The 23,836-nt window shown below is 36.4% G+C and overlaps 1 protein-coding gene across 2 annotated transcripts in view; it reads left to right on the forward strand.

Moving 5' to 3' along the window:
• Positions 1-23,836, forward strand: part of RNaseX25 (Ribonuclease X25) — a 166,785-nt gene that overhangs the window by 66,346 nt on the left and 76,603 nt on the right. For both annotated transcript variants that reach the window (XM_090395238.1, XM_090395239.1), the window contains exon 3: positions 13,454-13,500. In XM_090395238.1, the coding sequence (XP_090251364.1) occupies positions 13,454-13,500 (47 nt within the window). The remainder of the gene's footprint in view (positions 1-13,453; positions 13,501-23,836) is intronic.

Genomic DNA, 23,836 nt, shown 5'->3' on the forward strand with positions numbered 1-23,836 from the left:
AGGAGGTTGAGAGAATGCAACAGCCAGTAATGGAATGTCTTGATATGGTCCTTAACAGACTACAGTCAGGCTCCATGAACAACACAGAAAGCTCCCACTGCCAGGATGAAAGGACCATCATCCTGATTAAAAGGGAATTCGAAAAGATGCAAGAACCACTGCTTAAAAGAATGGACTCTATAATGGAAAGACTGTCGGAACTATCTACTCAGTGCAAAAGCAACCTTCCTATGTCCTCGGACAGAGAGAATGCTAGGGGGTCATCTTCATGAACCCCCCCAAGATGTTACAAATGCAGTAAACTTGGGCACATTGGTAGAAATTGCCATCAGCAGACAAGGCAAGACGAATGGAAACTTCGCTGAAGCTGAATCTCATTTTTGCAGTAAGCAAGAGAAGGGGGAGAAAGAAAGAAGGGGTCAAAAACAACCTTGAAATGACGGTTGAAGGAAGGGTATGTGGAAGAAAACTTAGACCACTAATTGATACCGGCTCACAGGCCTCGATCATATCAGGATCTTGCTTCAGGGACTTAGAACCTTATATAGAATGGAGGATAAAATTATTAAGGAAGCCATCAAACTACTGGGAATATCCTCCTCAGTCACCAAAGCTATGAGGTCTGTGAGACCAATGATCAATCTACCAGCATTTGGCATGTATGTGTCTGGCACAACTTTCTAATCTTGCCAAAATGTACCTCTTTTGGAAAAAACTTCCTGTGTAAGTACAGTTTTCCCTGTAATTATGCTAGCAGGAAGGCTTGTTTCAAAGGGAGAAGAAAGACTATAGAGATTGAAAAGGGACCGATAGTACAGAAAAGGTGGGATAACAACTTGCATGGAAAACACCTGTGAGGGAGAAAGCAAGGAACAACAACTAAGGGAAATAGTATACATGCAGAGTTTTCAAATGTAGAACAGAGCAATGTCTCTTCAACATTGGTTCTAGTAAACCCTGACAAATTAGACCATGCAGAAGATATTGTAGACAGAGATGTAAATGTAACAAGTGAGAGTATACTGCTTATTAATCATGCTCACATCAAGCGGAATGGAAGGGTCAGAGGACTGAGGAAGGCGAAGAAAATGAAAGGGGGAGACATCTATTTAGAAAAAATTTTCTTAAAATAAAAATTTTTTTCATTAAAGAGGGGACCTTTGTTAGATATTGAATGGAGAACTTATTGACAAGTTATTCATTCAAGATCTAACATGTAAGCTTTACAGAATAACCAAGAAATTTGCATAATACCTGCTTACCAGTAGAAGATGAGAAACACCTAAATTATTGTATGTGAAAGTTTATATCAGAATGTGTAATATATTGGAATTTAAATTTTGTAAAATGGAAAGCTAAAATTCAAGAATAATGTCAGATTAGCATTTCATGTAAAGGAATAATGGCTTAATTTATGTATTATCAAACTATCGTAAGTCGCCAGGTAAGAAATGACTAATAGGATCAACGGTCACGTCTAAGCTGCAAGTACCTGTCGTAATGCCGAAGACTGTAGCTTATGGGGAAGGCTGACTTAAGCACTTTTCCTTGAAAACAACACCTAATGGCAAGGAGGGAAAGCAAGGGGATCAACCTAAGGGTGATGTAAACTGTGGATCGTGTGAAAAACAAGAGGGCACTGAGAAAAAGTATTTAAGGCAATAGGTGCCAAGCTCTAGACTTTTTTCCTGTTTTCTTTTTCGCACGTTCTATAGTTTACATCGCCCTTCCATCTAACTGCTACCCGATTAACTCTTCTTCCCTAGGTATACAATTTAATACTGCTTCCTCTAGATGACCCTTAACTATTTCCCATGTACTACTAACATCCTTAGTAGTACATGGGAAAAACATTGCAGTGTTTTATGCCATGGTACAGATTTAAGCTTCTTCCTAAGCATGTAATAATCACCTGCCTTGTAGTTCCACAAATACCCTTCTTGATAAAATATTCCTGATGTTTTACAATCTCCCAAGTCAAGACTGCATGATCACTTTCACGAAATGGAGGCAGTGTTATGCGGGTTATGGATAGTTCTTCTGATTCTATGACCAGGTCCAATATCCTTCCCACTCCTAATCCCCTCCATTATATGCTGACATGAGTAATTATCTTTCACAAGTGTATAAATACAGTGGTATCTCGCTAATCCGAACAAATAAAAACTGTGCTCGTTCGGATTAGAGAATTTGCCCCCAAGAGACAACAATAACTAGCGTTTAGGACAAAAATAATCAGATTCTAATGATACGTCAATTTAATTCTGTAAATAAATGAAGTAACTAATAGAAAAAAGCTACTGTACTGTAACGTAAAAATTTAGTTTGTATATACCTATATTGTCGAGGATTCTGATTTAATAAAATTGCATAGTTTAGTACATAATTTAATTTGCGTAAAAAAAAAATATCACTTTTTGTACAGAATACAAAAAAAGTTTCATAAAATAACACAAAAAGTTTATTTTATTTCTTTGTAAAAAAGTCACTGATTTTCTTTTGCTTCTTGGAAGTTAAACTTTTTTCGGAGCTGCATTAGCAACAAAATTTTGTGGAATGGCGTATCATTCTGCTTAGCCCATTCTATGCACATATTGAAACTGTCAACTACCTCTCCATGTTTTACTTTTTCTTCTTAGAGTTCTTCATCATTGTCATTTAATTCATTCTGTAGCGGCATATTTATAATTTCAGCATCTGACTTGATTTCGAATTCACTTTCGGTTCTACCTGTAATTCACTGGATTTATATTTTTAACTAAATTATGCACGTTTTGAATTTCCTCTTTTTGTGTATCACCGTAGTTATCTTGGTAATTCTAGAAGGGCACAGTTTTTTCCATGACGCTCGAATTGCTTCAGGTTCGACAGCTTCCCAAGCATCAGCAACCGAGAATGCTACATCCTTCAAATTCATATTTTTTATCAATGTGGTAACATCTTAATTTTGAGAAATTACATTTAAAAGCAGGTATTTACGATATTTTAATTTAATGGATGGTATTATGTTCTGATCCATTGGCTGCAACAATGGAGTATACTTTGGAGGCAAAAATAAAACCGTAAAATTTCCATCCTTACTAATCAATTCATCTGCCGGAGGATGTCCAGGACAGTTATCCAATAATAAAAGTGCTTTCTGTTCCAAATTCTGGGTTTTTAAATAAGTTTTAACAGACGGTACGAAATCATTGTGAAACCAGTTTGGAAAAAGTTCGATATTTAGCCACACAAGCCACCTACGAGTATACTCGTATGAAGCTTACCGCCGGCAATGAGATTACTATACTGACCTTGAAAAAGTGAAAATGCTTGGCTTGTGGAGCTAGCATCAAAACTGTGTATTCTCATAGATGGTATATGCTCTGCACAAGCCAACCACGAGTATACTCCTATGACGCTTACCGCCGGCAACGAGATTACCGTACTGACCTTGAAGAAGTGAAATTGCTCGGCATATGGGAACAGACTACTCCGAAGTAGCGTGGCAGCGAACGTGTTAAACTGACACCCATTAACTTTTGCCCATACTGACAGCCTATTTAAATTGTCCTGCAAGCTCTCCACATTGCCTTGATTAACTATTACTCTACCTAATTTCACATCATCAGCAAAACCAAATATTTCCCTTCAGGTTATATCCTATAACTGTATATTTTGTCTTACTGGTCTTAATCTCCAGATTGCTTCAAATGAACAGCCATCCTCCCAATTGTCTATTCCTTTTGGTTGCAATTCATCTGCTATCATCAGCAGTACTCCCCGCTTCCCCATCCTATCTTCTCTGAAAATACTAAATCATTCACATTCAATCCCTGTAACTACATCATCTGCTGTCAGTGAAGTCTCACTAATGCTTATAACTTTCGGGCGAGGTTGCACTAACCAATGCCAAAAACTCCTTCCTCTTTTTCCCCTGATACTTCTGGCATTAGTATATAGAAAACGCCAACGTCCCTTTATTCCCTTGCCCACCTTTACTTTCTGAATTGACTACCCTATTCAACATTTTTGCTTGAGAAACTAGATTCCTCACTTGGTCATTCTCACACTCACTCGCTTCATGGGTGCCTTCACACAAACTCACTTGCTTCCACCCTAATTGCTTAAGTTTCCCTGAATTTGCATGTCAGCATGTTCAGTGAAAAAAACTCTCTCCAGTCACCTAACACCAAACCCATTCAGAACCATCCATCTACATTGTACAAATCCTTATTTCCATCAATCAGAGACCACAGATCCATAAATTCTACATAATTTCTTTTGCACAATATGTGTAGACTCATTGGCTATCAATGTCCTCTGTGCGAGTTCGCCTGTATCACAGCATGATAGGAGACTTATGATCTTCACCTTCTTGCTCTTCAGTTTTGCCTCTTCTAACAACTCCTTACATCCTCCTACATAGAATACTTCTCCCCTCTCAAATCATTGGTGTCAACCAAGACTATTATTTCCTTCGACTTACCTTTTTGCATCCAGATGGCGTGGCTAATATCGTGAATTTTTGCTCCTGGGAAATGCTATCTTTTCATACTTTTGTTAAGTACTCCCCTGATTATTGAGTCTCCATACATAATTTTCTCCTTAACTTGTTTTTCTTTTTTGCTCGGTTGGTCTTTATTATTCTTTCGGATCACCTACTTCTTTCTTTTTTCAGTTCTGCTTAACTTTTGCTGTCTCTGTAGTTTTTCAATTTTGTGTTTTGTCCTATGAAGGATAACGTTTAAGTGCACTATTTCTTTATTGATATCCATTTCATTCTCCTCTATTTCCACACCCTCACTTTCGACATTATCATCATTTTCCATCTTATTGTCGGTATTTGTTGCGTTCTCCTCACCTAACAGACGCTCACTTTTAAAACACTTAATACATACTCTCTCTCTCTCTCCAGTTTCAATTTCCTTCCAGATATTCTTTAATTTTCTCGATGCATACACTGCACTGAATAATATCCTGCAAATTCATATTGCTGGATAATGAGCTCTGTTGCCATTATTTGTCACGTTGCCATGCTGACAATATCACAAAAAGAATGTCATAAATATACTAATACTCTAAAAACATGAAAATCTACACTAATGCACTATAATAATCTAATTTTCTGATGGGAAAACAAAATGGAAAAATTGCTAATGTCACACAAGTACTAAATTACACGACCACTCGCAGTATAAAACCAACATCAAAACAAACTTCTATATTTTATAATGTTATGGTTTGAGTTAGACAAAGGAAATGGATATGTTACCGGCAAAGTGTGAAAAGCAGGCATTTTATACAATGCCTAGGCGTTTTTTAGCAATGTACGAAAAATGTCTGTTTTTTTTTTTTTAATATTTTACATGCTTTCTCTAGTATTGTATAGAATGACAAATACTATTTCGGATATATTTTCATTTTGAAGTTTTAAATTTTGCCACCATGGAAGGTTAGGTTAGGATAGGTGCTGGTGGTTGTTACGAGTGTGACAGACGATGGTTTTTACCAACTTGGAACTGATTAGGTTAGGTTTTAAAGTTTTAAATTTTGCCACCATGGGAAGGTTAGGGTAGGTTAGGTGCAAGTGGTTGTTGTGAATGTGACACACGATGGGTTTTACCGACTTGGAACTGCTGAAGGAATTTTAAACCAACTTTATCCCAGATCACAATTCACTTTATGTCTCAAGCACTTAATGAGAATTGGAGACGTTTTGGAATGGCATTTTGAATTGCACTTAACTGCCTTTTTCATACAAAAGCACTTCAAATTTTGGCATTTGGTCTTGCAAGTACACCTCATGAACCCTTGGCCGCTACTCATGGACTGAGCAGAAGCGGATGACCGGAGAGCTATTTCGTGGTAAGGAACATCTCCAACTCTTAGTAAGTCCTTGAGACATAAAGTGAATTGTGATCTTGTATAGAGTTGGTTTAAAATTCCTTCAGCAGTTCCAAGTTGGTAAAACCCATCGTCTGTCACATTCACAACAACCGCCTGCACCTAACCTACCCTAACCTAACCTGTCGTAACCTAACCTTCCAATGGCGGCAAAACTTCAAACTTCAAAACCTTACCTAATAAGTTCCAAGTCGGTCAAAACCATAGTCTGTCACACTCATAACAACCACCAGCACCTAACCTTTCCATGGCAGCAAAATTTAAAACTTCAAAATGAAAACATATCCAAAATAGTATTTGTCATTCTATACAATACCTAGGGAAAGTATGTAAAATATTAAAAAAAACAGACATTTTATACTTTGCCAAAAAATGCCTAGGCATTCTATAGAATGCTTGCTTTTCACACTTTGCCGGTAACAAATACACCATGATACTTATGCAATTTGCTAAAGCTTTTGACAGGATACAGTCTGTTGCGTAAGTTAGAAGATATGGAATTGGATTATAAACTCATAGTATGGGTAAGAGGATGACTTACAGATATCAAAAAGTGGTGTTGGGGGGGGGGGGGGGCGATGAATCAGGAAGATTTAAGGTGACCAGAGATGTACTCAGGAATCAATCCTTGGTTCTTTGTTATTCAATATTTCCATTAATGATATATTTGAAGGATTTGACAGGTGATATTCAGCTGTTTACAGGTGAAAGTTACATTCTGATTATGCTGTCTAATCTTTGTCACCAGCAACATGCAGCACTTTGCAGAACGACCTAAATAAGTTGGAATTGTTTCATGTGAAAACAGCTGTTGGTTCAGTGTTAGTAGTAAAGTTATGGACTTTGGTGTGACAAGATACCCAATGGCATATTTGTGGGATTATGCTAGAAGAAAGTGATCAAACTGGGGATTGGTTATTTTATTAGATAGGAAGTTGAAGTTCAAGGGCTATATAGAAAGACAGCTCAGAGAATAACTGCAATGCTGAAATGAATATTGACATACATAGATAAGGAAGTCATTTTGCCTCTTTACGAGGCCTTGATGTGACCTTACCTGGACCGTTGTGTGTGGATCCAGTTTCCATGTTGACACAGATTCTGGAAAGGGTGACGGAGGATGATATTGGGACTCTGGAATGTAGATTATGAGTATACAGTGGTGTTTTGTGGACCATAGATACTAACAAACTGTGAGAGGTGATATAAACCTACAAACTGCTTAGTCATATGATATCAGTAGACAGAATATTTAATTTTATGGGGAGGGGGGGTGCAAGCAGGGGTGAGAGCAAGATTTTTCTCTCATATGGAGAAAAATGCTTCATTGAAATGGATTGCCTTTGGTAGTGGTGTTTGTAGGTAGTGTGAATCAATTAGACAAAAGGTATGGCAGCTGGTGTGGGGGAGATGCGGTCTCTCTTGATGAGTTCCCTTACTCCCTGTAGGCCTCCATTAATAAATAAATAAATTTATTTATTTATTATTATTTAATAATACTAAATAAATTTACTGCTAGGATTGATCTGATGTTACATTTTCAAAGTAGATATAATTTTTTTTCCCATGCGTATTTCTGAAATGAAATTCATTTTTGTGTTGTGAACAAATTAATTATGTATAGCGTCATCAAATTCCTGAATTGTACCCTCAAGGGGATGTACAGGATATTATGATAGTACTGTATGAAAAACTTACATCATTACTAACTTCTTATCAACAGTTTTCCTCCAAATCATTCTGTTATCTCTCAAGACTTCAACATTATCAGATCTTATATTTCTGTCTTCTAAGGCCCATTTTTACTGTATCAGTCCATCTGTGTTTTGGTCTTCCTTTGGATCTTTTTCTAGCCAACCTGACAGAGAAGAGTTTTTTTGCTAATCTTTCCTTTCCCATTCTGTTTAAGTGACCATATCACCTGAGATTAGCCCTGCTAACACATTCTTGGATACTAGCAATGTCATGTTCTTTCCTAATATCTCATTTTTAATATGATATTGCCATTGATGCCATCTGTTCACACCCGTAATCCTTCTCAGTACTCTGTGGTCTCTAGTCTTTGGTCAGGTGTTTTATTTCTAACCCAGCTCTCAGATCCATATGTTAAAATTGGTTTGAACACTGTCATGTATATAGCTAATTTAGTATTTTGACTAATTTCTCTCTTATTCCATATAAATTTATTTAGTTGACTTCTTAACATAAGATTTGTCGATTCTGTTGTCTATTTTCATATTTAATTTACCATCTTCAATAAAAATTGTGACTAAGTAACTGAAATGTTTTACTTTTCAGTTACTTATTTTACTTATTAGTTTTGCTGATTTTTCATACCAAATTTATTACAACAGTTATTCAATTTAGTCAGGGAACCTTGCAGACTTTTATTGGATTTATTTAAAAGTGTAACTTGTTCTATTTCATGGTTTTCTACTTTGACAGTTCTATGGTTAATATATTTATTCATCATTATTTTTTGTTTTTTCTCTATTTTTAATCCAGTTACTCTGGAGGCTTCATTTAGCTGATTTAGCCTTTCTTCCAGATCTTCAAGATTATCTGCTATTAGGACAAAATGATCTGCAAATTTCAGATGATGCAGCAATTCTCCATTTATGTCTATTCCTTTTGTTTCCCAGTCAAGGCTTCTAAAGACTTCCTCTAGTGCAGCTGTAAATAATTTGGGAGATATGGTGTCACCTTGCTGGATGCCTTTTTGTATTGGGAACTTTCACTGTTTTTATATAATTTAATTACAGAAGTTGGATTATTGTAAATATGTTTTAGTGACCATATATAGAAACCATATATTTTTCAATATATGGTTTCTCAGTTTCCTGGGTTTCAAGTGCTTTTAGTGTTGCAGATGTTTTAACATGAGGTTATTGTATTCAATTGATTTTTCAATGAGCTGTCTTAATGTATGAATATGGTCCAAAGTATTGTAATTCTTTCTAAATCCAGCTTGTTCACAGGATTTGCATTCCCTCTAGTTTACATTTTATTCTATTTATAATTTTTGTAAAAACTTTATATATGGTGTGGAGTAGGCTTATAGGTCTGTAGTTTTTAATTTCTTCCTTATTGCCCTTTTTAAAAATTAATATTAGAAGTGAATTGTTCCAATTTTTTGGAATTTTTCTCTGAAATAGAACAAGTTACTTCATATGTATATTTGGGCCAATTGTTATCCTTTGAGGAGTGCCAAAGAAAAGAGATTGAATGAAGAATTCACCTTGGATGGATGGCTTATGGGAAAATGAGAGACATATTCAGAAGTGACATCCCTATAAGTCTAAAAAGGAAAGTTTTCGACCAGTGCATACTTCCTGTCCTAACATATGGAGGAGAAACATGGACTTTAACAGAAGCCCTAAACAAAAAGCTGAGAACACACAACATCGCATGGAAAGAGGTATGCTAAAAATAACATTAAGAGATTGGAAGACAAATACCTGGATAAGATCTCAAACAGGTGTCATGGATACTGTAAAATACATTAAACAGGCTAAGTGGAGATAGGCTGGCTATATTGCCAGATGCAGTGACGGGAGATGGACTAGAAAAAACAACAGAGTGGAGACCAATGGATGGAGGAAGACAGAGAAGAAGGTGGAGGGACGAACTGGAAAAAATTGCATAAGTGAGATGGATGGGAGAGGCAGAAAATCGAATGATCTGGAAAATCATGGGGGAGACCTTCGTCCAGCAGTGGACAGAACCAAAAGATTGAAGAAGAAGAAAAGTGTAACATCATCTGCATAAAGTAAAGAGCTGAGATTAACATCTTCAATTTTCATAGGTTTAATACTACTTTCCTTCATAATGTGATCCATATAGATAATGATTAACAGAGGAGATAATGTACATCCTTGTCTAACGCTAAATTTAACATCAAATCATCTTCTTGTACTTCCTTCAGTTCTAACTGCTGACTTACAACTCAAATAAAGGCTAAGTATTGCTTGATATGATGCTCCATTGACACCATATAACTGTAGTGTTTTGAATAACTTTTCTCTTGGCACCTTGTCATATGCCAAGAGAAAAATACCAGGTCTACAAAACTTAAATACAATTCTTTGTTATATTCCCTGGACATCTGGACAATAAAACAAAAAAGATAGATTAATAACAGCAGAAATGAAATTTATGAGAAAAACTGCAAAGTATACTGTTGCGTCGTATTGATATATCGAGGCAATATATTTAACTTTATCCTTTCCTACTTCAGCCACTATATCAAATTCTATTGCATGAACCTCTTTGTTAAGTCGGTTGCACCATTGTTATGTGATCTTCATTAATATTAATCTTAACGTTATGTCTCGCTTCTCTTACACCTTTTCTTACGTAATTTAACCTTTTAAGGGCCACCAGAAATTACCTGTTCCCTGAATTTCATGAGTTATCCTGGTCACTCAGGCAAAATTTATTTTTTATCTACGCCAGCCTGGGCCTTAAGGTTAGAGATAAACTCAGCCTTAGGGTAATCATAGAATATCAGGTGCCACTAATAATGTTAACTGAATTCTTAGAAGCCTTGGGTTCTCTGGCTTATTTTTATTTGCAGTCGTGCCCTACTATTTTCAATTGGGGTATCCCCACAACTACACACACACGATCACAGGTTCGATGTTTTATGAAGGGTCAGTCATCATGATCAGAAACACATGTAAGGAATCAAAATATTTATTAAACTCATTATATAATGCCATACAAGTTAAAGTGTTATCAAATCTAATTTGAACTTCTACCATTCTTTCACTCTCTCACTCTTAAAACCATTATGCATTGATTTCAAAATGTTAGCAAATTCAATAACTCAACATATAATACATTATTAATTACAGCTCAATTGGACATTTAGGCATTTTAGCACATAAATAATCTCTCTCGGATTAATTACGACAGAATCTCTATCTAACTGAAAGTTCTTAAAGTTCATTTCAAAAGCATAGTCATTTACATAAATCTTAGTTCTTCATTCTTTCTTCCATTACAAATTTTAAGATGCATTCTCTTAACACTATTAGTCAATTCTCAAAAGGGGCTAGAACAAGTGAGAGTACTTATCTATTCTTTATCGGTTTTCTTCCGTCCTTCCTTCTTTATTACGACTCTGGTTGTCTCGATCTTATCGCCACGTGGGTTACACGTGCTCGCCTGAGCTGGATGCTATCTCTCTGCTAAGGTTTTGTGTCGTTGACAGTCTACAGTTGGTCTTGCCGAAATCTGCTGCGGTGTCATGCCGGAACTTTTCGTAAGTCAGCCCTCAAAAATGAGAGCTGAACTGCGATGAACTCTTGGAGTACACGAAGAGAAATGCAAGAACAAGAAAAAAACGGGGGGGATTTACTTCCGTGTCGCGGGTTTTATACGCTCCCCTAGAGTTCGAATTTCTCTTATCGTCTCAGGCTGGGTTACTTCACCGATCAACATACGGGACTTCTTATTTCCGGGAACGTATGCGTCATGATGTCTTCTCAGATGTGATGCCCACGGGCAGCTTACGCTGCTTTTATAGTATTAGGGCGATCTTTGCCCTATGTTTCTGAATAATACGCATTCTTTCATTTATAATATTTCACTAATGATTTCTCTCATATCTGCCTCTTTTTGCTGACTTGCATTCATGCTAGACATATACATTAATTTAAATTCACATAATTCGCAGTTTATCATACAAGATGTTGCAAAAAAAAACATAGTTACACTGCGCTAAAAGATAAGTATGCATATATATATTTTTTTGTTGATTGTTAGATTCTGGAATGGTGACGTCATGTAAAATTGAAGTCGCCTATTTCAGATCTAATAATACCCTATTTGATCACAAAAGAAATGAAGAAATTATGAAAGAATTAAACCAAGAACCAGTAATAGAAAAAATTAAAAAATATAAACATATATGGATGGAACACGTTCAAAGAATGAAAACAGAAAGATTACCAAAACAAGCCTTAAAGTACAAGCCATTAGGAAAAAGAAAACCAGGATTTCCTCTTAAATGATTCAACAATGACTTCTAAGGCCGGAATAGGCCATGCTAGGCCTAAATCTTTGAAATGAATGATGATGATGATGTTATATTCCCAAAGTTTCTCAACTATTTGTCATAAAGTGAAAATCTGATCCTGACAGCCTCTATTTGCCCTGAATCCAGCTCGTTCTTCACCAAGCTTCCCTTCCACAATCCTTCTCAAGGTTATTTCAACTGTTTCAATCCTCTCAACTGTTTCTCAAGTATATTTGCATAAATCTTATCAGGAACACTAATTAGAGAAGTAGCTCTTATATTCACATTCAGTTTTATTTCCCTTTTTATGAGAGCTCTACTCCAATCATCTGGAATTTGTTCATCTGTGTCCAGGCTGAACTATGTAGTGTAGCCACTGCATGATGTTTATATCTCCATAATTGAGCATTTCTGGTCGTATATCATCTACTCCTGCTGCATTTCCACATTTCAGGCTTTGATGGCTTTTTCTACTTCAAGTATGGATATGTATTCCTGATTGCATGCTTGTTGAGTGTTTTTTTTTTTTTTTTTTTACCACTGTCCTGTTATTGATTGTTTCATTTAGCAGTTTTTCGAAGTAATTATTACTCCATACATCAAGGATATCTCTTTATCCAGTTTTCATTCGCCTTTGTCATCTCTAATTCCTTTTACAGCACTCTGTTCTGCATTTCTGAGCTTTTTTCAACAACCTCCAGAATATTTTGCAACCATTCTGATGTTTATTTTCTATATTCTTACAAAAAGTCTTGCTGAAATATTGGAAAATAATTTTAGATACAGGAAATTCCACGTGAAATAGTTATATTAAATCATCTGGTTTCAGTCAGTAATTGTATGATAAAAGACAGAAAACTGTTTATGTGCTAATCTTTAAAAAACCACAAGTTGGTTGGTATTGTTAAACCATCTTTGGCCATTAGGAAAGACAAAGGAGATTGCTATATCTTAAACTTGGACCACGTAGTATGGCAATAACTATATTCAGCAAGGTGATCTGTAATTTCACTCTTTTGTCATTGCTCATCCTTTATATTTATTCACTTTGATAAATAATTAAAAATTGCAATGCTTTCATTAGTTCCTTCACTTTTTGTTTTTAACTGCTAATGTAGTAAAACACCATCGATTCATTGATTATATCATACCATACCATTGAAGAAAGTGTTTACTACATTAGCAGTTAGAGTAAATTAGTATCTGACATTAGACTTTCACAGATGGATATTTTTTGAGGACCATAACTGTGATACGAACATTTTCCTCCTAAGTCTATTATGAGTTAAATTTTGATTGCTATATATAATCATTTGCATAGGTAAGTAAATCCTGCAGAAAGTTCTGAAATATATAAGGATTCTTGTAATATCAAACTACATCTCAATCAACTCATTTGTCTATAAAGATATCAAGAAGTTCATTTACATATAGTTTTCAACAGTGGTTAAAGAGATGTAATAGTATAATGCAGGTTTATTATGCACTATGTATGTAGAAATTTTATTTGTTTTTTAACATTTCTTAAAAAAAAAATATTTTCAGTGTCGTATGCCACCCAATGTTTGGTATTGGACAATTCATGGCTTATGGTAAGTATTGTTATTAATTAGCAATTAAATTTACATATTTTTACTAGTTTAATATATTTATTAAACAGTTGAGAGCAATAAAATATGATTACTGTGCTAATAGTTTATATTTAAGGTGAAAATTGGCTATTAAAATTGAGGGTTGCAGAAAAGTGGCTTGATTTAAATAAGTCATATAATAACAATTCTACCATTCTATAATTTACTGTTAGTTTTAATTTTCCATCTTGGGCACTGGTTGTACTTCAGAATTAGTGTTATCATTTAATGTATTGCTTTTGGAGTGCATTCAGACAGTAATGCCATGACATTATTATTCAGCACTTACAAAACCCAATGGAAAAATGCAGATAGGAAAGAAAAATAATTTTTAAAAAAATTATTTATTTTTTTATTATTATTTATTTATTATTTACAGAGGGACCTTTTGCAATGAGCGACTCCCATGGTTATATGGGAATTGAGGTGAATGAAATGGAGGTGAATAGTATATTACAAAACCTTAATGTGAATACAGCTGTGGGTTTGGATGGTATACCAGCTCGGGTCTTACATGAAGTGGCAAAAGAATTGGCAGTGCCCTTGACCATTTTGTTTAATTTGAGTCTTTGGTCTGGGTTAGTCCCGAGGGAGCGGAAAGAGGAGAAAATAGTACCACTGCATAAGGGAGGTTTTCCAACACTGCTGTTGCAAATTATCGACCGATTAGCATATCAGGAGTCGTTGTCAAGGTTTTGGAGAAAGTAGTTGAGAGAAGAATACAGGAATGGATAGATGATAATGGGATACTGTATCGGGGACAGCATGCTTTGTGAAGGGTAGATCATGCCTCGCTTACTTGCTCACGTTTTATAACGCAGTAACGGCTGAGACGGATAAGGGTAATGGGTTTACAGTCATACTGCTGGACCTTGCTAAGCCTTTGACAGGATACCACATGGAATTCTGATCAGAGAGTAGTTTATTCAGGAGTAGAGTCCAAAAGACGGCCTGTGACTAGTAGCGTGCTGCAGGGTTCTGTTCTTGGACCACTACTATTTAATTTGTTCATTAATGATATCGGAAAGGATCTGAGAGGAACTATTCATTTGTTTGCTGATGATGCAAAGTTGGGTAGAGCAATAGTGAATGCACATGATGTCAAAATTTTGCAAGATGATTTGGATAGATTGGGGGACCGGGGTAAGGAGAATGTATGTCAATTTAATTTGACAAAGTGTAAGGTTATGCATTTTTGGATGAAAAGATTAGCAGCAGTATACTACATTGGTGGAACTGTACTCCAGGAGATTGACTTAGCCAGGAATTTCAAGGTGTTGGTGGATAGGGAGTTGAAGTTTAGGGGGGCACATTGCAAAAGTGGCTAAATCAGCTCATCAAATCACTTGGTTACTGAAGAACACTTTGACAAGCAAGTTATTGTTCCTCTGTATCGAGACTTGATAAGACCCCATCTTGACTACTGTGCCCAGATCTGGGCGCCAGGATTTCTTCTTGATGGGGAGAATGTAGAGAAGATCCAGAGGCGAATAATCAAGATGATATCAAGTCTATGGAATGAATCTTATGAGAACAGGTTGAAGATTTGTGGGTTGCAGACATTGGTTGATAGGTGGAAGAGGGGGTGATATGATTGAGACATTCAAATTACTGAAGGGTATCTATAAGATTAATTCAGAGGATATTTTTCAGAACAGGTTGCGTGGTGGGAGGACTAGGAGCCATCCATGGAAACTGGGCAAGAGTGTAGTTAGCAAAGGTGTTAGAACTAGGTTTTTTGCATGGAGAGTGGTGAATGAGTGGAATAAGTTGCCAGAGTGTGTTGTGGGTGCCATGACTGTGAGTGGATTCAAGGCAAGGTATGATAGATACTGTGTGGAAGCTGAATAGTTGTAGACATGATGTTTATGGCCTCCCTCGATGAATTTAAGGACTCCTTGGAGTTGCCCGTGATGATGATAATAATAGTGTAATACTTAGAACAGCTCGCATTATTAATTCACTCAATGATATGTTAATGATGGTTGGTACAAATTATCTGAGAGGTAGGGTGATAAGAGATTTAAGTTTATGGTTAGGAACTGTGCAGCAGGAAAATGTGAGCAAAGATAGTGAGTGTTTTACCCAGATATGATGCAGAATTGAGGAGGAGAGCAGTAATAATGATGGCAAGAATGTGTCGGGAGGTCTGGAAAATGTTGATGCTTGGATGATTAGAAGAGAGCTGTATGCAAGAGATGGACTGTATTTATTTATTTTGTATGATGATACAACAGCTGTGAGCCCCTTTTACGGGGAGGTACAGCACCATCTCAATCTTCCTAATTTTATCTGGGCTCTGGACCGGCATAGGACTTATCATGCCTATGGCTGAGTTTTAAGTATTCCTGACTGTAATCCGTGTGTGTGTGTTCATGGGGCCGGTTTGCCTGTTCTGGGGGATGAAAAACCCTGAGTTTCCAGGTGAAAAAAAACAAACAAAAAAAAAAAAAAAAAAAAAAACAATCATTCCTCTGTATGAGACCAGCTAACTCATCTTTTTTTGAAAGAGACCAGATAAAGGTTTCTCGCATCACGGACAGGAATCAAACCCAGGTCTTTCCTACCCAAGGGCTTCATCTATGCTGACTGAGCTATGGGGATCTATGTATTTGAACATGGAAGGGCATAGGCATCTGCATAGATTGTTGTTTTCAGAGTAAAGGAGAGTTTTAGGACAGGGAAACTAGAAGCGCTGGGTATGTGGTAGTAAGGATGGCCTCTTGTGAAAACACAGGGATAAATCAGTGTGAAGTCTCACCATCCAATCAAAAATTGGGCACTAATGAAAACATGTAATCTACTTTGCTGTTTTCCCGACAGATTCACTATTATGAGATCAGAGTCAAGGCAATGCTTTTGTATTAAATACTTTATTTTTTCCTTATATAATTTATATGTTTAGTCAGTTTATTATGTCATGATGATTGGATTGAAAATTATTCCAACTAGAACACAAGAGGCTGACTAATCATTGTGGTAAGTAACATTTGAAGCAACCAAACTTAAAAGCTTTTTTTTTTAATTATGAGTCTGATCTTACATAATTTTGCCAGAATTAAAGCATTTAAAATCTCTGAGTATGCATGTAATATTTTTAATTGGTAGTAAATTCTTGCATGCTTGCTGATTAGCTCTGTTCTGCAGAACTTGACTTGTCCAAATCGATAAGATCATTAGTAATATAAATATTGTTCTCAAAGAACTTTAAACCAGAGTTTATATAGTTAATATTACATAATACTGACTGCCATACAGTGTGATGGACTCACCATGGACTGTCATTTTATACCACACCCCACAGCGTGGTTCACTGTCTATACTGTACAGTCTATTTACACCACTATCTACTGCTCACTGCAAAATGTTTGTCTGTTAATTGCTTGTGTTCTTTCCCAGCAGTGTGTGGTCCGGAGCCCAGATAAAATTAGGAAGATTGAGATGGTGCTGTACCTCCCTGTAAAAGGGGCTCACAGCTCTCTGACAGATTTGCTGGTTTTATGGGATGAAAAACTTTAATTTCTTGGAGGAGACCTTCTTGCTATATCAGTATGTGATTGGTTAACTCAACTTTAATCTCAAGAATCTGCTAAGAAAGCATTTTGAGATTCATTATCTTATCCAAAAATTTTGAAAACTTTGTATGAATACAGCATAATTTCTGTGCACCAAAGATTATCTTTCTCTCTTTGCATATTCCAGACTTACTATCATAGATTCATTGTTCATGTAGTCTCCCCAATTATGAACTAATCTTGTTGAAGACACTTGCATTGAAGACTTTTTATTCACGTTATACGGAATTCATCTGTTTTTCTCCAAACCTTTGGGTTCAACTGTAATCTTGCAGAACATGAAATTTTTAACTAGCCATGTTATCCTTTGGAAATATAAAAATCTTACACAGTGTCTTCTTGAGAATCTATTTTAAGAATGTTATGAATCTGTGAATTTTGTCATGGTATTTTATTTATTTTTTTTATTAGAAATGTTTATATTGCTGTACATTAAAATTTTAATTAACATTTTTTATGCTTAAATATTTTTGTTTGTGTATCTGCACACAAATATGCACACACTAATATATCTGCACACACTGCTGGGAAAGAAGTGAATAGACACCATAGTATGAGGAACAAACAGCCATGGTACCCATCTTAAGATGTAGGACCTCCTTTCACTGTACTGACTGCAGAAAACCTATGGGGATACTTTCCAAAAGTGTATGATAGTGATCAATAGTAATTTTGGACCATTCTTCCTATAGGCATGTAATCAGGTCCTGGACTATTATGGGGTAGATGTTCCATGACTTCACCTGATGCCCCAGTTCATCTCACATTTGTTCAATAGGACTGTGTGGAGGCCAGTCAAGTGTGATGACATTTATGTCCACAAACCATGTTTACACGAATGTCATCACACTTGACTGGCCTCCACATGTAGTTAAAACAGCAGCCTTATGACATAGAACATTGTCTTCCTGAAAAAGACAATGGTCAGCTCTGTGGAAACACCACGAAGTAGGAAGCATTGCATTGTCCAGAATGTTCAGATACTTCTCGGAGTTCAATATTCGTTGGACCACAAACAGAGGTTCATAGTCTGGATTATGCATTCTGGAAAGAGACATTCACCTAGCATCCACCACACTCACACACTTTGCTTGGTAGAGGATGTAGCATGATTCATCTCTCCATAACACAAGTTTCCATGTCCCACTGTATATGTTCTGTGCACCACTTAAGATGATGCTGCATATTGGTTCGGGTAACGTGGGACTTGCATAGTGCCGTCCTATCTTGGAAACTCATGTTGTGAGCCTCAGTTCTGAATGTTTCTGTGCAGATTTGTGTTCCAGTCGTTGCCTGGAACTTCGCATTCAGCGTGCAGCACGGTTTTTACATGTTATCCTTCATAACACACTATGGTCATGTTTGGTGACTGTGGTGGGTCATCCACTGCAGGTAGCACGTGCAGTTGCTTCCCTGCACTTCCATCTCGGTATGGTATCATTGATTGTTCACTTGGGATGGCCCAATTTGTCAACAGTTTGCTGAACAGATAAGCTTGCAACATGGCATCCTATCACAGCATCTCTTTCAAACTCCTTTAGTTCCATTCTCACAGCCATTTCACCCAGATAAACTTGTATTGACTTGGGAGCATCATAGTCCTCAAATTTATGCCATCTACAAACACAACTCATTACATTGCATGATGCACCTTGCCCTTTGGGATCTGTTAACTTCTTTCCAAGCAGTGTGTGTGTGTATGTATATATATATATACACATACATATAAGGTGTTCGTGTGTATGTATATACAGGGTGTTCGGGATAAATTTGACAGTTTCGTAAGGAAAAAAGAAAATCTTCTTTGTATCTATTAAATTTAATGAATTGACAAAAAAACATTACAGGCAGAGTTAATTACAATACTATCAACAAGATTTACTCAAAATAACCACCATTAGCATCGATCACAGCTTCAATTCTGCTTCGGAACCTCGAACAAGCTGATGCTACAGTCTCCCTGGGAAGGGCCGCAAAAACTGTTTTAATTTTATCCATTAACTGGGCTTTTGTATTACTGGAAGTGCGATTGGTGTCTTTTTCAACTGCGCCCCATACAAAATAATCCATGGGGTTAAGGTCTGGGGAGTTTGGAGGCCAAACATTTGGACTGGTGAAGTCGTAGAAATTTTCAGACAACCATTTTTGACTTTTCCCAGAGGTGTGGCAAGGGGCCGAATCCTGCTGCCATACATACGGCCTACCATTGGCTACCCTTGTTATCCAGGGCTTGACTACAGTTAGCAACTCCACGAACAAAGCCCGAATTCCAATGCCAGGGTTCTTCAACACCTGTTCCTGCAGATTTGCGAGGAATTCTGCTGTACGAACGCAATCAGATCGTCTGCTAGGGATCTTTCTTCTTGCTACATCCTCGTAGTCACCATTGCAAGTCTCTAGTTCATGCCTGATTGTTTTTACTGTATTCAGGGAGCATTGGGCAGCAGTCGTAATATCCTTATTTTGATGGCGGGCACGAATCATCATGATACAAGTTATTCTCTTCCATGATTCAGGTGGGTTCCAGCTATCCATCCTTTCTGACATCTTGTATATGAATGAAGAAGGGTCCAAACTTTTAAATGAAGAGAAGTGTGTGTTAATACATGTAACTTACGGAAAAATATAATTAATTATAAATATGTCAAATTTATCCCGAACACCCTGTATATATATATATACACACACACATACATATAAGGTGTTCTTTTGTTGCATATATTTATACCTTGCAAACACTGTTCTTTGGCTGTATTTCACATTCCCTGGCTTGCTTTCTAAATATTATCATATTGCTGTCCTCACAGCAGTAAAAAAAAGAAAAAAAAACACTTTTAATGTTTGCTCTCCTTTCCATCCTTGCTTTATTTTTTTAAAAAAATCTGACCCACAAATGCAAAGTTTGCAAGACCTGTAGTATATCTGTGATGAGTGTAGCTGAGTAGAAAGAAACGTTTAACCTACTCCTTTCTTTTTTTTTAAATAACTTCCTATGGGGGGAAGAACAGAGTGAGGTAGATTGTTTTAAAGACTGAAGATAGATGGAATAAAGGAATTGGTTAGTTTGATAAGTTTGGTAGATGATAAATGGATATTGACCAGCAACTGCTATTGTTTTTACTGTTTTGGAAGAAAGTGGAGGAATAGTAGCTGTCAATTCATCTGAGTATCAACAATGACAATATGTATATAAATTAGCTTTAAACACAATTATTAACACCAGTGAGAAGTAGGAGTGATTCTGTGTGAAAGCAGTCTTCAATTAATGTGATTGCCCTATTTTGAACAGCATCAAACAATGCTAGTGAAGCTGTGGGCACACCACTCCAAATATATGAGCAGTGTTCCATGTTTAGATGAAATTTGGGATTTGTACAGTAGTTATATTGGTGAAAAGTAGTGCACTGTGTCAAAAAGCATAGTTTTTGGTGGTGACTGTGGAAGCTATGGCTGAGATTTGTTTATGGCAGGAAAGGTTAGAGGCACTGGTCAGCCTGAGAACAGAAATCTGATCATGTTTTGTAACTTTTGAAAATTTGCTTAGCATTTTTACTCTAAGATACTCATCACAAAATATACTTGTTTTTGTACTAAATGACCTCTCTTGCCCACAAGCTGCATTTGTTTGTGATAGGCTTTGCAGCCTCTCATGTGAAAGTGATTTAAAAAAAAAAAAAAAAATTCTCCTCCTGTAATTTACGTGTCCAGTCAGTTCAAAATATGAAAATTGGCTTAGTGAACAAAAGGATGAGCATTATGGTAATATTAATTATGATAATAGACAAGAATAAAAAGAGGATATCTGTAAATAAGGAAAGTGAATTTCTTGAGTTGATGAAGATTGACAATCTTAACTCTGAGTCATCTGAGGAGATAATTGTGAATGTGTTGTCAGATCTCTCTCCATTTGATAGTGACTGAGATAATCACCTGGGTGGTGGTAGCCAGCCATATTAAGTCAGGAAAAGATAAATGTGGAACTGCAAGGCTGGGGGCTATAAAAAGCTTAGGAGACAGCTTGAAGCTATAGCATGGAATAAAGGGTTTGGCAGAAAGAAGATTATTGCTTAATGGACACTGATCAAGAACCATTTAACAGCAGCAATGTTTAAATGTATTCTTGAAGATCAGGAGGTTAAATAAGGTGAGTGTGAAATGGACAATAGAGAGAGAGAACACTCTGGAAGAAGGCATTATGGAGACAGCATAAAGTTGGATGGTAATAATCAGTTGCATGAAGGACTAAACAAGCAAGGAAGGCAACTCAATTTTTAAGGATAGCCAAAGTGCAGTATGAGCATTAGCCAGTTAGAACATATAGAAGTGACAGGAAAAAATCAGGTTTTAATTGCCTGCAAAATAGCAAATGTGGTCAGAAGTGCAATTTACAGGCAAAATAGATTGATCTTGTAGCCATAGTTTTTGTTTAATTCAAAAACAATCAACTGCATAGGTGAAGAAAAATCCCCGAGTTCTTTGGATATGTGACAGGAAGAGAAATGATTGTGGGGAGATATTACAGAATGAAAATGATATTAACTGCTGCAAAGGATATATTTGAAATATTCAGTGAGTTTTTCGTGAAGATTATGAGCTTAATTGTAGGCAGTGGTGAGCTATAAGGGGCTCGCACGAGCCCTTTGTTACATTTTTCTCAAATTTGTGAACCCCTTGTTCTAGTTTAATAATCTTGTAGAACTAGAAAATAACCACCGTGGAATGTATATACGCTACTATAATTGCTACTTTAAATTCATATGGAGTTTCTGAAAACTATATAAAAAATCATTTCATTGCATTTGGTTCCGATGGAGCTAGTGTAATGTTAGGAAACAAATCGGGTGATGTAATCAAATTTCTACAAAAAATTCCCAACGTTGTGATTTGGCATTGCGGTCATCGTTTACACTTAGCATTAGACGATTCGATAAAATACATTAAAGAAATAAATCATTTTAAAATATTTATGGATAAATTATATGCTTTTTATCATCAATCACCAAAAAATCAACAAGAATTAAATAAGATTGCAAAAAAGGCCTTGGTATCGAAATTTTAAAGATCTGCCGTGTGTTTGGAGCACGATGGGCAGCTTGCAGTTTACGAATGGCTATTGCTATGTGGAGAAATTATCCAGCTTTATGCAAGCATTTTGCATCGAACGATAAATATAAGGGTTTTTTAAACCAACTTCTCAATTTGGAATTTTTTAAAGATCTAGCATTAATGATTGATATCCTACAGGAATTATCATATCTGTCAGAAGCTCTACAAAGTCGCAATATAAGTATTATAAGGGCTAAGTTAGGCCTTTTTTTTTTTTTTGCTCAACGATGCAAGCCCTTTGTTAAAATTTCCATAGCTCACCACTGATTGTAGGTATTTCATACCAACACTCAAGCTCATAATGTTACATTTAGAGAATCCTTGAACTAATGAGGGTCTAATGGTAAGTGCATAGAAGGTATATGAGGAATTAAGAAAAACTTGATGTTAATAATGCAACAGGACTTGATTATTTAACATGTATGTAAGGAGGAACTATTTCAGCGACTCAACAGCAGCCTTGCTTTATAACAAGTCTTGCAACAAGGTGAGTCTTAAAGGAGTAGAAAGTGTAAAATTGTTCCAATTTACAAAGTGGGAAGGTAATAAGGCTTCAAATTATAAGCCAATTTGTGTGTCTAGAGTTATTATAGTGAAGGTGTTGGCAAGGTTAGCAAGAGCTAGGATCAGAAATAGATTGATAACTCTATTCTCTGTGATGGTCATCAAGGATTTGCTAAAGTAAGGTCATAATCCACTATGTATTACAACAAGGTGACAGGTGCAGTGGAGAGATGCATATACAGTAACACGTTTCAAATTTTGCAAAGGCCTCGGATAGATGACTACATTTTCCATACACAGCTTCCTAGTTGAGATACTTCCTAGTATCTCAAAACCTGTAGCATGCCACTAGAAAAGTCTAGTGGCATTTTGCAGAAATCTGCTTTGGAATCATTACTGTTAAACTTATGTTAATGATATTCAAACAGGTTTAACTGGAGATCTTCTGTTTGCAAAAGATGAAAGTTGGAGGGAACTATGAGGAGTAGGGTACATGGGGCTTACAAGAGGATCTGAACAGATTGTGTGATTGAGCAAGCTAGAGAGAGAGAGAGAGAGAGAGAGAGGCGGGGGAAACTGCCTGCTTGACATTTAGTAGGCATGGATGGGATGCAGTACAGTTGACAGGGAAATTGTGAAAGTAGTGGGAGAAATTACAGATCTGAGGTTGGTGGCAATCAAGAACCTGAAATCACAGCAAATATTGGTGATGATGAAGAGGATTTTAACATACAGAACAAAGAGGTTATGGTTTCATTGTATAAGGCCTTGATTAGACAACACAAGGAATATTGTGCAGATCTGGCCACTGAGTTTTTCATGTTAATGAGGATATATTGGAGTAGGTCTAAAGAAGATTAACTAAAGTGGTATTGGGTCTATGAATACAGACTGAGTGAATGCTGTTTACATAGCCACTAGTTAAATATGAAAAGAGAGATTTTTCATAGAATGGAGGGAAATAAAGGTAGAACAAGGTTATCCCTGGAAGCTGTATGAGCAAGGGAGTGACAAGTAGGTTCTTCCTGTGGAGAGTGAAATTCATTGCCATTGTAGTGAGCAGGGAAATGAGTAGCGAGTTTTCTGACTTCAGGGAGATATGATAATTATGT

The sequence above is a fragment of the Typopeltis vanoorti genome, chromosome 7 (genome assembly GCF_054136105.1).
Source record: "Typopeltis vanoorti isolate ZY-2024b chromosome 7, IOZ_Tvanoo_1.0, whole genome shotgun sequence".
In the NCBI taxonomy this organism is placed as follows: domain Eukaryota; kingdom Metazoa; phylum Arthropoda; class Arachnida; order Uropygi; family Thelyphonidae; genus Typopeltis; species Typopeltis vanoorti.